This window comes from Salvelinus sp. IW2-2015, linkage group LG6.2 (genome assembly GCF_002910315.2).
Source record: "Salvelinus sp. IW2-2015 linkage group LG6.2, ASM291031v2, whole genome shotgun sequence".
Lineage (NCBI taxonomy): Eukaryota > Metazoa > Chordata > Actinopteri > Salmoniformes > Salmonidae > Salvelinus > Salvelinus sp. IW2-2015.
In genome coordinates, this window is record NC_036846.1 from 2013358 (window position 1) to 2031508 (window position 18151).

The following is an 18151-nucleotide window of genomic DNA, read 5'->3' on the forward strand; positions in this document are numbered from 1 at the left end:
CAACATAAGAACTAGATACAAAAAACATTGACCCATCTTCAGATAAGCCTTTATTAATTTCATACAATGAAAATGTGCCTTCATGAAGACACTGAGCGCGGTTATATGCACACAATAATGCGATTATTGTGGATAGTAAGGTTAATATAATAGTTTGTTTAAAACKTTTACATGCTTGGCAAGAAKAACGATKTCCATAATAWTCCTGTTTACATGGACACATCTGAAATCAGGCTACCTGATGGGACTTTTGAGAAATGCAGAAAATTGGCAATCAAAATAAAACCTGCCACARTGACCATGTTATTTTTGCGAAAGCTTTTTGATTCGGAGTTCAGACATATAACGTGTGTATGCGAAAACTATTTCTAAGATGYGTATTTTCAGTTTTTCTGAACTCACTTCACTCGCGCGTTAGAGGAAGGCTCTGCGCTACTGGTCCTGGCACATGCACAGATCAAATACACCGCTGGAACGCTGATTAAGCTGTTTACATGTCTTAATCATTCAAAAGATTGCTCAGAAACCCAGGTGTTATAAAATCGGCATGTGTTTAATTAGATTTTGACCTTACGCCGATGAGGATAAACACCGTAACCTGTTTACATAAATATTTCATAATTTGCCTACAGCCATAATCCGTTTAATATTCAATTATTATTGTATATGTAAATGTACTCACTGATAATTTTCAGTCACTTGTCTCTCTCTCTCTCTCTCTCTGTAGTGTGTTAGTAATATAGAATAGATGATGCAACTATAGACTAGTAAGATTCTACAATGCGCGTGGTTCATCTCTATGGACCATGCCAACATTAACATTGCACGAGGAACCACAGGGGTTCTGTACCTACCACCAAGCTCTTAAAGGCCACCGTTGCCTTCAAGATGTCACTGTAGTCCGGGTGGGCCTCCTGCAAGACAGTCRACAACAACAACAAAAATGTTAAATAACTTAGATTTTATACACAACACCTTATAAAAAGGCAGGGGTGAAAGTAAGCCGGTACGGAGTCAATGGAAAATAATAAGTGGGTTACATAGTGGTTCGACGAGAACACTTCCATTTTGCCAAGGTTGGAGACGAGTGGCCGAGACAGAGACGTGCGCAGACAGCAGGGGACGCATCCATCGTGTAGTCTAATGACCATCGCAGAATGTAATTACAATACAYGTTTAGGTGTTTTGTAACAGGAGGCCCTTTCCATTCATCAAATGGTGGGCGCACGCACAGTGCAATGTTCGCATGCTGGAATTATTTTGTGAGTGGACGAACGTGCACAGGTAGCCTACAGGAGAACCTTTTTCATGTGATTGTTCGACAATCAGATGAAGACATCATGACTGAGTGTGTTAATGCCACATTAAAATGTAATATATGCCAAATGTTATGACAATTCATTACTAAGCCTACTAGGCCCACAGAKATCATATGAAATGAATAGGGATTCTATATGTAATTCTATGATTACACCTAGGCTATTACACACACACACGGAGTACCGTACCAGTAAGACATTAAATATACTKTCACCCCTGAATAAAGGTGGATGTAAAAAATTATTTAAAAAATAATCCAACTACATTAAGACGTTTGGGAGGGATATCAAAACATGGTATATCAATGGTATTTGAGGATTGAAGCGGAGTGTCATCTGGGACAGTGGAGGCGAGTTAAATTTCAGTTGCATATGGTTCCATAGATGGGCCTATAGAGAGTTAAGCAACTGCCCTCCATGTTGGCTCTAGATGAGGCCTTCTGTACCTCCACGTGTCTCTCCAGCTCCTGCAGCAGGACGGGGTACTTGTCCAGCCTCATGAAGGGTTTACTCAGGCTGGTGGTCAGGGTCAGGATGCCCGGCGTACTGGCCCCCTGGCTCTCCATAAACGTACCCAGCTCCTCACTACAACACACACACACACACACACACACAGTTATACTGCTGGCTGACGATGTAAAGAGATAAAGGAGAAAGATTCTACCAAGATTCCCAAAAAAGAAGACATTGATTTTGGAGTGAACAATCAATTAAGACAATGTTGAATTTGTTTGATAGTGAAAGGACAAAACTTAAAAAGATCCCACAGTATGAAAGATGCTAATTAGTTTAGTGTGAAATCGAAAGTGCCTCATCTGTCTCGAACAACAACCACAACTATAGATATCCTGTGTGCAGCTTCCTGTACGTGTGTTCTTTTCGCTGCAGTGCATATTTTCACATTAACAACTGTGCAGCAAGAGAGGAAGGAAATAAACAATCGTTGCAAAATAGCATACATGATTAATTTGCTAAACTAACATAATAATTACACAACCGCTTGATTCATTTCTTGGTTTTAATTACCACTACCGTGTGTGAAGGACAGCAGACGAAYCATTAAGAGGTGCACAGAGGCTCCGGGCTGATTGTAGTGAATGACACAGTGAGGATATGATGAGGGTTGGCTACACACTGAAGGTCACTCACTCACTCATAGTTACAACTGATAAGTGAGAAACCCCTCTGTCGCGTCCAATGACGTATATAAACCCTGGATTTGTGACGATATGCATTGGCCATTGAGAGGCATTGAAGCCACTGGTCGGCCATTTTGACACTCCCAAGTAGGAGGAGTCCTCCATAGGAATGAATGAAATTTTACATTATTTCAATTAAAATGTTTCAAGKACAAAATATAAGTATTTTTTGTTGTTGTACTGGGGACAGTAACATTAGCCCGCACAACAACAAAAAATACTTTAAAAGGGAAAATGTTAATATATTTATTTTTTCTTCGTTTTTTTATTTTTATGTTTAGCTYAGATATAATTTTAAAGTATGCATTAAGGAGTCTGTAATAGAAAAACAAATGCAGATATTAATAAATGCATCTCCATAGCTTCCAAAATCTTTTTTACAACGCAGGAGTACCAAGATGGCTGCGAGGTGGCTTCAACACAAGCCCCCTGTCAGTCATCCAGGGTTTATATATACACATCATTGGTTACACCTCTACATTTACAGAGAGAAAGTATGACACCTAGTGGGTGAAAGAGAAACTCCACAAAAAATATGCCATTTTACTTGCATTATTATACTGACTGTTAAATGCAATGAAATGTGAATCAAATTTAGATTAATGTCATGCAGAACTGAGACGCCCATAAGGCCAGACCTGTGGTCAGTGAGTACACAGACAGCCGAGGGGTGACTGGAGCAGTAGGACAGGTACAGCATCCTGATCTGACCAATCAGGTTGAGGTAGCAGGCAGCCACTCGCTGCTGGCTCTCTGGAACCCTGCAACATGCACAGAGAGAAGTGGGCGAGTTAGTTGGTAAGACAACAGTTGGGTTGTTCCTGTATCTTTGGTTTCAGATATCGGTCACTAGGGGGTGCACGTCGTCCGAGGCCATCCAATCTAGATCTACATCGCAACAAATCTATTTCTCTCCAGAATATCTGATAGAAACTGTCCGGCATGTAAAAAGTCTAGTGGCAGATTTGACATGGGGGTTAGGGTAATGTGATTTGATTCAGTTGCCTCAAATTAGCAGTGCCTCCACTACAGCCATTAACACTCTCACATACTTACTTGGTACACTCCTCCAGAGCCAGAACCAGGCCCTGCTGGAAGGTGAGGATCTCCTCCAGGTTAGCGCCCAGAATGCCACTGTCTGTAACGCTCAGTCTGGACACCACACAACAGAGAACATAGAATTAATGAGTTGAATGAATACTCATTTWAAWWWWWWWTTTAAACAAGGTACATAGGTCATTCTAAGAGAGATTCATGACAAAGTTCTTTAGCAATTGGTATTTTAAGATGAAAAAAGACATCTGAATGAATCCTCCATCCTTGTTCTTGGAGCTTACTTGTCGCTTGCCAGTAGAGGTCGTAGGTAAGAGCTCAAGACTGTCTGCAGCTCCTTGACAAACTCCCGCTCATGCTCCTGGATGTCTTGCACCACCTGAGAAAGATCATTGAAATAAGCCACATCCTATTGGAAACAGGCATGGTGTTACAGCCTATACAGTTCCCCTAAGCAAAGCCGTCGTGGCCCAGTGCATACGGAGCTGTAGAAAAGGGAGATCCAATGGGAGATGGGCCCACTCACCACACTGTAGTAGTTCTTGGTAAGTTGAGTGGCTTTAGGAGACACAGGCTTATCTGCAGGACATAAAGGAATTAGAACCAGAGTTTTGGAGCAGCAAGTGACATGCAAAATGATCTAGTCTAAATCCATTCCAGGTACTACATAAACTCTTCCCCAACCCGACCCACCGCAGGGCTTGACCTCGCGGACATAGTTGCTGGGGAACCAGCCCGTCTTGCCGTTGAGCGAGCCCTCCCACCAGCCGCCCTCCTCCTGGCGCGACACACCGATCAGGTCTCCCTTGTTGAAGGACAGCTCATCCTCGTTATTCTGCTTGAATTGGAAGCGCGCCTTCACCAGCAGCAGTCCGCCCCCGCCGTTCTCCGACATCTCCTGGTTGGGTAGAATGCTTGTCAGTTTACTGAGCGGTAAACAACCGCACCCGTTAAGACCAGTGTTGGGGTCCATTCCATTTCAATGCAGCCAATTCAGGACATAAACCGACATTCTTGAGATGGAATTGACATGAACTCTGTGTGCTGTGCGTGTGTTTGTGTGACCCTACCACTGGTTTGGATTGTCTGCGCAGGGACTTGGACGAGGATAGTGTGTGGGAAGAGGCGGACTGACTAGGAGCGGATGTGCCGGACTGGGGACATGACCTCTCAGTGCCACAGTCTGGAGCAAAAACACAGACCGAGACTTTTGAATATTTCATTCTGATCCACAAAAAAAAAAAAAACACACATTCTGAGTGCAAGGACTCAAATAACTTAGGAGGTTATATAGATGTTTGTCAGTCAGTCATGAATACAACAACTTACAACATTCTTATAATCAAGTACAAAAATCCCTGTCACATTTACACATTACTCATAACAGATGAGATGACAAAAATATCTCGCTCTCTCATACACGTCAGTGTTGCTTCAGTAGTTAGGTCAAACAGCATTGGGCTGTGTACTGCAGAGCAGGCTGTTGGCTCTGCTGCGCTTGACAGAATCACCTCAACTCTGCTAGCTAGCATTGATCCYTGGCCAGCTCAGAGCAGCCATCTAACACAGACAAGCCCAGAGACCTTGTTGTACATTATCAATGACCAACATCAGAGGGCAAATGCCTAATGATTCATACCTCTAATGTGCTTACACACGTATTTATTTGGATGGTGAAGCTAAAACATTTAATTTGGTTCTACAACATTTTGGATTAGTTGTGTTTTATATGAAGCAACASTACAGAATGTCACATTTTATTTGAGGGTATTTTCATACATACAGTACCAGTCAAAAGTTTGGACACATCTACTCAATCAAGGGTTTTTCTTTATTTTTTACATTGTATAATAATAGTGAAGACAACAAAACTATGAAATAACATACGGAATCATGTAGTACCCCAAAAAAGTGTTAAACAAATCAAAACATTTTATATTTGCCACCCTTTGCCTTGATGAGAGCTTTGCACACCCTTGGCATTCTCTCAACCAGCTTGATGAGGTACCTGGAATGCATTTCAATTAACAGATGTGCGTTGTTAAAAGTTCATTTGTGGAAATTCTTTCCTTCTTAGTGTGTTTGTGCCAATCACTTGTGTTGTGACAAGGTAGGGGTGGTATACAGAAGATAGCCCTATTTGGTAAAAGACCAAGTCCATATTACGGCAAGAACAGCTCAAATAAGCAAAGAGAAACGACAGTCCATCATTACTTTAAGACATGAAGGTCAGTCAATCCCAAAAATTTCAAGAACTTTGAAAGTTTCTTCAAGTGCTGTAGSAAAAACCATCAAGCGCTCTGACGAAACTGGCTCTTGTGAGMACTGCCACAGGAAAGGAAGACCCAGAGCTGCAGAGAATAAGTTATTTAGCGTTAACTGCACCTCAGATTGCARCCCAAATAAATGCTTCACAAAGTTCAAGTAACAAACACATCAACATCAACTGKTCAGAGGAGACTGCATGAATCAGGCCTTCATGGTTAAATTGCTACAAAGAAACCACTACTAAAGGACACAAACAAGAAGAAGAGACTTGCTTGGGCCAAGAAACACRAGCAATGGACATTAGACTGGTAGAWATCTGTCCTTTGATCTGATGAGTCCAAAKTAGAMAWTTTTGGTTCCAATCGGCATGTCTTTGTGAGACTCAGAGTAGGTGAACGGATTATCTCTGCATGTGTGGTTCCCACCGTGAAGCATGGAGGAGGTGTGATGGTGCTTTGCTGGTGACACTGTCAGTGATTTATTTAGAATTCAAAGCACACCTAACCTGCATGGCTACCTCAGCATTCTGCAGCAATACGCCATCCCATCTGGTTTGCGTTTAGTAGGACTATCAGTTGTTTTTCCACAGGACAATGACCCAAAACACATCTCCAGGCTGTGTAAGGGCTATCTGACCAAGAAGGAGAGTGGTGGAGTGCTGCATCAAATGACCTGGCCTCCACAATCACCCGACCTCAACCCAATTGAGATGGTTTGCGATGAGTTGGACCACAGAGTGAAGGAAAAGCAGCCAACAAGTGCTCAGTATTAGAGGTCGACCGATTATGATTTTTCAACACCGATACCGATTATTGGAGGACCAAAAAAGCCGATAGCGATTAAAATCAGCTGATTTTTTAATTTATTTGTAATAATGACAATTACAACAATACTGAATGAACACTTACTTTAACTTAATATAATACATCAATAAAATCWATTTAGTCTCAAATAAATAATGAAACATGTTCAATTTGGTTTAAATAATACAAAAACAAAGTGTTGGAGAAGAAAGTAAAAGTGCAATATTTGCCATGTAAAAAAGCTAATGTTTAAGTTCCTTGCTCAGAACATGAGAACATATGAAAGCTGGTGGTTCCTTTTAACATGAGTCTTCAATATTCCCAGGCAATAAGTTTTAGGTTGTAATTATTATGGGAATTATAGGACTATTTCTCTCTATACATTTGTATTTCATAAACCTTTAACTATTGGATTTTCTTATAAGCACGATAGTATTTCCAGCCTAATCTCAGGAGTTGATAGGCTTGAAGTCATAAACAGCACAACGCTTAAAGCACAGCGAAGAGCTGCTGGCAAATGCACGAAAGTGCTGTTTGAATGAATGCTTACGAGYCTGCTGCTRCCTACCACCGCTCAGTCAGACTGCTCTATCAAATATCAAATCATAGACTTAATTATAATATAATAACACACAGAAATACGAGACTTAGGTCATTAATATGGTCAAATCATTTCGAAAACAAAACGTTTATTCTTTCAGTGAAATACAGAATCGTTCCGTATTTTATCGAACGGGTGGCATCCCTAAGTCTAAATATTGCTGTTACATTGCACAACCTTCAATGTTATGTCATAATTATGTACAATTCTGGCAAATTAATTACGGTTTTTGTTAGGAAGAAATGGTCTTCACWCAGTTCGCAACGAGCCAGGCAGCCCAAACTGCTGCATATTTCCTGACTCTGCTTGCACAGAACGCAAGAGAAGTGACACAATTTCCCYAGTTAGCAGGCAATTTTAACTAAATATGCAGGTTTAAAAATATATACTTGTGTATTGATTTTAARACAGGCATTGATGTTTATGGTTAGGTACACATTGGTSCAACGACAATGCTTTTTTCACGAATGCGCTTGTTAAATCATCACCCGTTTGGTGAAGTAGGCTGTGATTCGGTGATAAATTRACAGGCAMCGCAATGATTATATGCAACGCAGGACAAGSTAGATAAACTAGTAATATCATCAACCATGTGTAGTTAACTAGTGATTATGTTAAGATTGATTGTTTTTCATAAGATARGTTTAATGCTAGCTAGCAACTTACCTTGGCTCCTTGCTGCACTCACGTAACAGGTAGTCAGCCTGCCACACAGTCTCCTCGTGGAATGCAATGTAATCAGCCATAATCGGTGTCCAAAAATGCAGATTACCGATTGTTATGAAAACTTGAAATCGGCCCTAATTAAAATCGGCCATTCCGATTAATCGGTCGACTTCTACTCAATATATRTGGGAACCCCTTCAAGACTGTTGGAAAATCATTCCAGGTGACTACCTCATGAAGTTGGTTGAGAAAATGCAAAGCTGTCATCAAGGCAAAGGGTGGCTACTTTGAAGAATATATTTTGATTTGTTTAGCACTTTTTTGGTTACTAAATGATACCATATGTGTTATTTCATAATTTCGATGTCGTCACTATTATTCTACGATGTAGAAAAATAGTAAAAATAAACTTTTGACTGGTACTGTATCTGTTTTACTGTTTAGAAATKAAAGCACTTTATGCATCTAGTACCTCCATTTGAAGGCATYATAATTATTTGAACAAATTYACTTATAGTRTATTAAAGAAGTCAAAMGYATCATATTTGGTCCCATTTTCCTAGCACACAATAACTACATCAAGCTTGTGACTCTACAAACTTGTTGGATGCATTTGCAGTTGGTTTTGGTTGCGTTTCAGATTTTGTTGTGCCCAATAGAAATGAATGGTAAATAATGTATTGTAGGTTGATTTGGACAATAACAAAATCGTCTTCAAAGAGCTGACTAACAAACTCTCTTTAGCATTCTCAGACAGGAGGAAAGCCTTSTAGGACTACCAGACTAATACTGGAAAACACCTGGCAACAATCATGTGAGAGGATTCCCTTGAAGGCGCAGTGATGCATCAGCTCCTTATGATTCACACAGAGATAAGACAAACAGCCACCCAGCCACAGCAGTACCAACAGACCTGGGCATGTCTCTGCCACAGCCACACTCTTTCCCAATGCAAGCTACTAAAACTAAGCCAAATATGGACCCATAGCCATCCTTTACGACTGAGCCAACACAGTATTAGATCAATACTTGTATCGGTGTCGGGAAGTGACAGCAAATCCTCTTTTAATGAGCTAACACAWGACTTTACATGATACATGTGCATCCTTGTTGGCTGGTACGGAGTCTAAATCCACTTTCCAAGGAGGGACAGTGTCCCGGAGTAACACCTTTGTCTAATCTCCTTTCATTATAGGAGTGGATCATCGCTAAGCTATTTAGACATGTTTTGATAGAGAGCCAACCATCTGGAAGACAGGATTAGCTAGATATCCTCTTAGTTGTACAGACTGAGACCATTGTAATGAGGATTGATAAAGAGAGATTGGCAGAGGCGGTATCTCTGACACTGATCAGTGTGTCATGTTATTTACCATATTGCTACAGTCTGGAAATGACTCTGGAGGAAAAAACACCAGGATTATGTTTTTATTCAACCTTTTAGACCTGAGAAAAACAAATCCATGGGAGACCTGGCCATGGATGCTACAGGAACGACACATCCAGATATCAAATTACAAAAGGTGCCTCCGGGCTTCTGAGTTCCCCTTTAACAATTGAGGGCACTCCCATCAGCATTAGGTCTACGTACTGTATATCCATGTTGGTTCAGCCAACAATTTCTAGGGCACTGCCAAGAGTCAAAGCCAATCTTGACCTCACCCCCATTCCTCATCATTTTGCAGCTGCAGATGGGCCAAAAGAGCAAAAATGACAGGCCAGTATAGTAGAAGTGGTTGTGTTTCTCTTAGTGCTGRGGGGGGGGGGGGGGGGGGGGGGTTATCACACGGATTCCACATGCCTCTGCACATGCAGTGAGACGCCCAGACATGCCCTGTAGTCAGCAGCTCCCTCCTTGTGGCCTGGCCACCACTGCTTCTTGCAGCTGCACTGTCAGATGGTGCACACAAGCACACAGAGAGACAGCGAGACAGAGAGGACACTCAGTGCTGAGGCCTGCCAGAAAATCACAGGCAGCAGAAACACAGAGAGATGCCTCTTCTTAATCACATTAAAGCGTGTGTGACTAATTCAGGCCAAATCAACAGCACTAGGAAGTTTTGAAGATTGGCAAATAGCTTCTGGCCCTCTCAGACTCCATTAGATGATTTGCATATCAAGCTGATCACATCACTGAGAGGAGAGAGGGCAGAGCGAGAGCTTTTGGTCCAGTTTTCATGCTGTGGCCTGTACTATCCATGCTCTCTGATGAGGACTGGCGCTAAGACAACTTCAAACTGATAACGAGACTGCAACGGACACAGTGAACTGATGGCTTTGAAGACATTGAAAGCTTTTAGACTTAGCAGCAAAAGCTTCGCACCARCAAAAAGACAAACACTGGTTCGATTGGAGTGACAGTATCGGGTTGTCATTTAGCACGTGCACGTCTTAGAGCCTAGCCGCACCGTTGCTTTGACTTAAAATACAATTTCCTCATATTGACAATGAGACACTGTGTCCGCCAAGTAAATTCCACTCATACCACTGAACTTGCTGCAACAAATAAAGCCTTATTCAAGCTCAGCCAGGTGTCTTTCGAACGCAATGTGACAGAAAAGAGACAGGCGTGTTCAGTAGGACGAGAGCCAAAGACACGGTAGTCATCATCGTAAATATGGTACTCCGCAGGAGGCCCATAGAAACAGCGAGACACAGCCATGCTAGCTGCCTGTGAACAAGACACCTTTCATGATTCACGAGGCCTTCTGGGACCAATCCAGGCAACAAAACAAAACAAAAAAATTACACACAAGCATATTTACACCCTCAGACATGGCAGAGTGCGTTATAAACGACAACGCTACACGTGGTCATTAGGAGTCTCGGCAGTGCAGAGAGCACACGCTAACAAGTAGCTGTAAAATGACTCACTCCACTTGGTTTGTCTTTTAGAGAGGGCAGATTAGTCATGTGGCATACATGTGTATAATCTTTAGTAGCATACACATCAATGATTACAATGTTACATTGCATGATAATGAAGGTGAGTAAATATTATTTCAGTCTCAGCCTTAAAAAAAMCCATTATGGTCTTATTCGGTGGGGTGCAACGTTTACAACCCAGGAGATAGCAGTATAAGCTAGTTGTATAGAGTGAGAATCATGTCCGTTTTACACAGTGCATTTCTATCTGAACGTGTTGCAGCTTTGCATCCTCCTGAATGAGGCCCAGAGCAGATCAATACAGTCATCAGACTGACCTTGGGTGGCAAAGTTGACTCCCAGCAGAGTGGTCAGCACTTTGTTAAAGTTCTCCCCAGTGTACAGGCACTCCGGTTCAAATCCCTGGCAGGAGAGGAGAAAAGACACAAAGAAGACACGTTCAATTCAAAAGCAAAATGCCTAGCTGCTCATATGACTGAAAACAGCAGAGGAAGAGAAGTATGTCAAAAATCATTAGCAGCAGAGAGGCTTTTCACTGATAACAAAGAAGTAGGAGATGCTGCCTTGCTAACTATCACACTGAGCAGCCTGACTGCAGCCCAGCAACAACACACAATGGGATACGACTTGCACACAACAAGACAGAGACATGTTGAATGTGAACCATATTTTTCGTGGCATAGCGGTTTTGGTAACGAAAGAGACGGTTCCCTCCTCATTTGCCATTCGATGCACACTGAGCACTCGCTCGCTCTCGGTCTCCCGGCCTCACAGACAGCCAGCTATCCACTTTCCTCTAGCAGCTATAGTTTCACATTTTAAATAAAACATCTTAGATATAGAGTTTGGGTAGCAGGGCATGAGGAATCTGTTGACTATCTAGCCCTTCAGAGCCAAAGCTACTGTGACTCAGGGGTAGTGCATAAGCCACGCTTCAGCTTTGGTGAGACTATCACAACACATTTGGCTCTCTGTTAACCATGTCAAGATGACAGACTACTGGGGCAGCTTGTAATATTGACATGTGTCAATCTGTTGCTTGTTCATTTTTGACAACATCCACAGAGAACTGAAGCATCGATCAAAACTACACAGTTACATAAAAGCTGAACAATCTGACATCTGAGGCTAAAATATGACATATGAAACTCACTTGTTCGTCTTTGTCAAAGAGCCTTGAGCAGGGGCTGGGTAGTATGTGACTCACATATGTTATAACTGTATATTACTGTAGGTGTCTATGAAAAAAAAGACTGCAGGCTCAGGCTCTAAAAATTCAACTATACTGTAGTCGACTAGAACTGGTCAAGTTAGCCCTCAATCCACTGCTGCTGCTTCCCCTTTGTGCATCTCTGCGCAGAAGGAAAAGTTGTGAGTGACTGCTCCCTTTCTCTAGTCACATGACAGCCCCACGTGCCTATTTTGTCTGTGGTTAAGAAAAAGAGAGAGGGTTTCAGCATCACATCACTGACCAGAGCATGGGAAGGGCCGAACTGCATTGGTCCGGGAAAAAAAGTCAAGATGCCATTTTACTGGGGCTCTCCAAATCCGTACGGTTGTGAGCTACTGCACTGCCGCAAAGACTCTAATTATGGAGGAGAAGTGGGATCGCTGCATGAAAGCAGAAGGGACCTCCCAAAACAAAAACAGGCCAGCCAGCGTTTCCCTTCCTCAACCACTTGACTTGCAGCAGCGAGCCTGGCTGATTCAATTACTCTTTTTTAACAAACCAACTTATGTGGTTCAAGACCAGAAAGGACTATTTATAAAAGGTTGGGGAGTGAGAGGCACGACTGTCCAACACGGCAGTCACTATACTGCATAGGGAAGGAAAGGACTTCCATCACCCTCTTATTATCTGCATCACCACTCATTGTGCTGGAAATATGTTAGGCCTGAGGGAGAGACTAGTTTAGTGCGGATTCTGCTGAATATGCTACATGCAGACATAAATATCAATGTAACTTCTTATGGTGGCTGAAGGGGGGGGGTCATTTTCACTTGAAAGGCAGAGAGTACAGCTAGATTTCTAATTTCTGTTTAATTGCATTGCTGCTCAATGCACACTGCTCAAACAGTGGACAGTGGAGCCTTATTCAAGACAGAAGCAGTCTCAGTTGAGACCCATCAACAAGCCGCTGTCTGTCTGTGTGTTCTGTGGGAGTGACTGAAAGCATGCCTACTTAAGAGGGTAGCCCATTCCACAAGGCAATCAAGAGACATGTGACAAAAACATTCTACATGCAGAAGAAAACAACCTGTGCTGAAATAACAGCAAACCAGTTCTAGGCAAGTTAAGACTAACCTGTGTTGAATATATTGCCACAGTCATGCAGTATTATTTTCTAACCATGGCTTCACATTTCTCAGCTATGGCACCAGTCCTCAAATAAGTTTGTTGGTAACTATTTACTGGAGCCTAGAAACAAGAATTCGGCAACCAACTCAAGTCAAAATGTCCAACAACAACAAACAMATTATCATATAAGATGTGTTAGAAAAGCATTTCGCTACACCCCCAATAACGTCTGCGAAATATGTGTATGCGACCATTAAAATGTGATGTGATATAAGAAAGCAAAACATTGCAACATAAAATAGATTCATTAAACAGCCACCACAAACAAAAGATCTTTGAAATGACTTGCCTCTACTTTCAAGGATGTACATCCTCTCAAAAACTCCTTGATATTGGCGATGCAGTCGGCTTCGTTTCTCGGATCCTGACAGTACTAAAACCAGACATGAAATAAATATATAAAAACATAGCATACCTTGGAAATAAAGATAACGGGTTAATTTAGTTTAATTATAGGCGTTGACGCAAATGACAACTTAAGATGGGAAAAGAAACAAAGTAACAATCCACTGTATCCTTTAGAATGTTGGTATATCTTACATTTTACAAAGTAACTGTGGATTCTTCCTACGCCTGTCTCATTCATGTATACATAAACCCACCAGGTCATAAACCCACCTCTCGCTCAAGGGGGCAGTCGCATCAGGAAGCGAGCCTTTGAGAAGGAAGTGACGTGCAGATGACCGCTCGCTTCTCCGCTGCGTTGCGTCTTATTTTTTTGTTTAGTCAGTGACTTTCATCAGTTTTAAATTGGATGGAATTAATTTAGAAGACTGCCTACAGCCGATGTATGCTAAATGAATCRTGTATGTTTTCCTTTGTTTTACGGACTGCATTCAGTTGGCATGTACAAAATACATTACAGTGAATGTCTGGTGCCCCAAATAAATCAACCTGCTAAAAGTGCAACGCTGCATATCGATATGCGTGCATGTTGATTGTTATTTATTCTGTCTCGGAGCCTACTTTTTGTATCACAAAATGCACGTGGAACTACTATACATTAATAAAACCACAATTAAGAAAAGTGATATCTTCTAAAAGTTTAACTTGTAACCATCATATCATTCTAAAATTGTACCCTAGATATTCTTTCATGTGATGTGACTTCAACATAAACAATAGATGCAAATGCATCTAGCACAGGTGAGAAAAAGCATTGGATAGCAGAATGTGCATCAGTTTGAATATATAAGGATATTTGGTTACATAATGTGTTTTGGAACGTTATAGTTACTTTTAAGACTAAACCACAGAACAACAACTAAACTCTTTCCGAGTCGTTAGTGAACTTCAGAATGCGGAACACTTTTCACTTCACAGGAAGTCAGCAAGTTATCCTATACAAATGTAACAATATTTTACATTATTGATAAATGGCTCATCGTAAAGTTGCATGTGGCACATTCATTTATTCCAAATGTTTTAACTAAGACATGTTACATTACATGTCTTAGATGAGCAATTTGATCAAACTACCCCTCCCTTCCTCTCCAGAGGCGCTGCCAGTGTTTTTTCCCCCTCGCAGTTGAAAAGCGTTATGACTTTGTAAATTACTTTTCCCGTTATCACTCACTGTTATATTGCACTTATAACAGTGCAGTCACAATGCTGCGCTTACCTTTGGAACAGAGCCGGACACAAGCCGCTCCATAAGTTTGCACAGGACGACCCCATCTTTCAGAGATGTTTTCAGAAATTCCTCTGGGTCAGCTATGTTCTTCTTGGGTGAATTAAGTACCCCTAATGATATCAGCCACGTAACCGTCTGCTCCTCTGGGTTCATAGCTCCAATTAACCCTCCTTATTATGCATCCCCAACGAAGGCGCAAAGTTAGAACTCTGTATCAAAATGTTGTTACCCACATCCGTATCACACTTCTGCTTGTAAAAACTCCGTTAGCACTAGTATGGGGGTAGCCCTACTGGTTAATAACAAGCACTGTACAAAGACATATAGCCATTAACCCTTGTGTGGCGTTCGGATCTAAGGGACCCATTTTCAATGTTTACTTTTTTTTAAATTATACAATTMATTATTTTTTCAACTTATTGGCCTTGGCTCATTTTCTGTGAAAAACATGTAAAATAACACATTTTCATTTATATTGTACAGTACAAGTCAAAAGTTTGGACACACCTACTCAATCAAGGGGTTATCTTTATTTTTTTAAACTAATTTCTACATTGTAGAATAATAGTGAAGACATCAAAACTATGAAATAACACATGTAGTAACCAAAAAAGTGTTTTCTATTTTCTATTTGAAATTCTTCAAAGTAGCCACCCTTTGCCTTGATGACAGCTTTGCACTCTTGGCATTCTCTCAACCAGCTCCATGAGGTAGTCACTTGTAATGCATTTCAATTAACAGGTGTGCCTTGTTAAAAGTTTATTTTTTGAATTTCTTTCCTTCTTAACACATTTGAGCCAATCAGTTGTGTTGTGACGGGGGGGGGGGGTTAATCTGGAAAATGTCTAGAACTTTGAAAGTTTCTTCATGTTCAGTCGCACAAACCATCAAGCCCTATATCAAAACTAGCTCTCATGAGGACCGCCACAGGAAAGGAAGACCCAGAGTTAACTCTAATGAACTTATCCTCTGCAGCAGAGGTAACTGCACCTCAGATTGCAGCCCAAATACATGCTTCACAGAGTTCAAGTAACAGACACATCTCAACATCAACTGTTCAGAGGATACTAAAGGACACCACCACTAAAGGACACCAACAAGAAGAAGAGACTTGCTTGGTCCAAGAAACACGAGCAATGGACATTAGACCAGTGGAAATCTGTCCTTTGGTTTGATGAGTCCAAATTTCAGATTTTTGGTTCCAACCGCCGTGTCTTTGTGTGACGCAGAGCAGGTCAACRGATGATCTTTGCATGTGTGGTTCCCACCTCGAAGCATGGAGGAGGAGGTGTGATGGTGTTTTGCTCGTGACACTGTATGTGATTTATTTTGAATTCAAGGCACACTTAACCAGCATGGCTACCACACCATTCTGCAGCGATAGACCATCTCATCTGGTTTGCGCTTCGTGAGACTATCACTTGTTTWYAACAGGACAATGACCCAACACACCTCCAGGCTGTGTAAGGGCTATTTGACCAAGAAGGAGAGTGTTGGAGTGTTGCATCAAATTAAATGGCCTCCACAATCACCTGACCTCAACCCAATTGAGATGGTTTGGAATGAGTTGGACCGCAGAGTGAAGGAAAAGCAGCTGACAAGTGCTCAGCAAATGTGGGAACTCCTTCAAGACTGTTGGAAAAGCATTCCAAGTGAAGCTGGTTGAGATAATGCCAAGAGTGTGCAAAGTTGTCAAGGCAACTTTGAAGAATTTTTATCATGACAGACAGTGTCACRATAAAATATATTTTGATTTAACACTTTTTTCGTTACTACATGACTCCATATGTGTTAATTAATAGTTTTGAAGTCTTCACTATTATTCTACAATGTAGAAAATAGTCAAAATTAAGAAATACCCTTGAATGAGTAGGTGTGTCCAAACGTTTGACTGGTACTGTATGTGGTGTTTGGGTCCTGCTGTTTCAACATAGCACCAAGAACCTCCCTGTTTTCTTGCACTCTTTACCCTTTATATTGTGTAAAACTACACAATGTCTTGTGGGAACCTGCACAATGTTATTACAATACATTATTTCGATACATCAGTATTTTCCCACACTCTACCCCAGCCAGGTGCAAATTGGGAGAGGGACACAACAAATAAATAGCTTTGCATGTGTGGCTCCTTACCACAATCAATCAATATGACAAAAATAATCTCTGCTCAGAGGGCCTTAGAAATCATTTTTGGTGAGAGAAGCTAGTGTGTAAGGAGCGTCTTCCACTTTGGAAGATGAAGAATTTTCCGAATATGATCATGTCTCTGTCAATTCGGAGTCTGACAGTGAGTTGTAAGAAGAGGATAAGATTGACCCTCAGCCAGCCAGCAACCAGCTCATCAGCAACCTGCAGGAGAAATATGGATGTCAAATTTTTGTTGGGATTGAATGGTTCTTGCTCAAGGAATGCTCAAGGAATGAGCCACCTCACTTGACTGCCAATGTGATAAGGATGCAACCAGGGCCGACGTGGATGGCGGTTACTCATGCGCAGGACATAAAGTCTTCTTTTGAACTGTTCATTCCAGACACCAGCAAGGATAAGAACACCAAAGTATGCATGTAAATGAGTTTGGTCCATCTCTCCAAAAATACCCTAGATATTAGTGCAGTCCAGAAATTCATTCTGGACTGCACTAATTTGGAGGTTATTTTTGGAGAGATGGACCAAACTCATTTACATGCATACTTTGGTGTTCTTATCCTTGCTGGTGTTTTCAGATCCAATGGGGAGTCCACAGAATCCCTGTAGGATACAGAAACCGGCAGAGAACTATTCTGTGTAACAATGTCTCTGGAAATCTTCCACATTCCTTCCAGTATTATCCGCTTCGATAACCGAGACACCAGACCAGCTCTGCGGCAGAGACAAGCTAGCTGCAATCAGGTCAGTGTGGGACAAATGGGTGGACCACCTTCCCGTTTTCCAACCCTGGGCCCAACGTTACTGTTGACGAGCAGCTTATGGCATTTAGGGGCCGATACCGTCTAAACCCGCAAAATATGAAATCAAGATCTGGGCTACATATGACGCTGCTTCATCATATGCGTGGAACTTACATGTGTATACGGGGAAGCCAGAAGAAGCCCCTGAGAAGAACCAAGTGAGGCGGGTTGTCCTGGACAAGACACAGGGACTCCGTGGCCACATCACATGCAATAACTTTTTTACTTCGGACAAGCTCCTCAAGACAAAGCTGACAATGGTAGGAACAGTACTAAAAAAAGCCAGAGCTCCCACCTCAGCTGATGAATACACAGAACAGACCAATAAATTCTTCTAAGTTTGTGTTCATGGCCAACACATCCCTAGTCTCCTACGTGCCAAAGAAAGGCAAAAATGTGGTACTCATGAGAACACT

The 18151-nt window shown here is 41.6% G+C and overlaps 1 protein-coding gene across 2 annotated transcripts in view; it reads right to left on the reverse strand.

Moving 5' to 3' along the window:
- The window catches only part of LOC111965657 (rho guanine nucleotide exchange factor 6), a 30199-nt gene extending 15117 nt beyond the window's left edge, over window positions 1–15082 (reverse strand). For both annotated transcript variants that reach the window (XM_023989844.2, XM_023989843.2), the window contains exons 1-11: window positions 14776–15082; window positions 13444–13527; window positions 11113–11197; window positions 4642–4754; window positions 4265–4469; window positions 4098–4150; window positions 3856–3950; window positions 3575–3670; window positions 3157–3279; window positions 1766–1904; window positions 855–914 (exon numbers count right to left, since the gene is read on the reverse strand). In XM_023989844.2, coding sequence (XP_023845612.1) covers window positions 855–914; window positions 1766–1904; window positions 3157–3279; window positions 3575–3670; window positions 3856–3950; window positions 4098–4150; window positions 4265–4469; window positions 4642–4754; window positions 11113–11197; window positions 13444–13527; window positions 14776–14940 — 1218 coding nt within the window. In that variant the 5' untranslated portion in view covers window positions 14941–15082. The remainder of the gene's footprint in view (window positions 1–854; window positions 915–1765; window positions 1905–3156; window positions 3280–3574; window positions 3671–3855; window positions 3951–4097; window positions 4151–4264; window positions 4470–4641; window positions 4755–11112; window positions 11198–13443; window positions 13528–14775) is intronic.
- Window positions 15083–18151: the final 3069 nt, after the last annotated feature.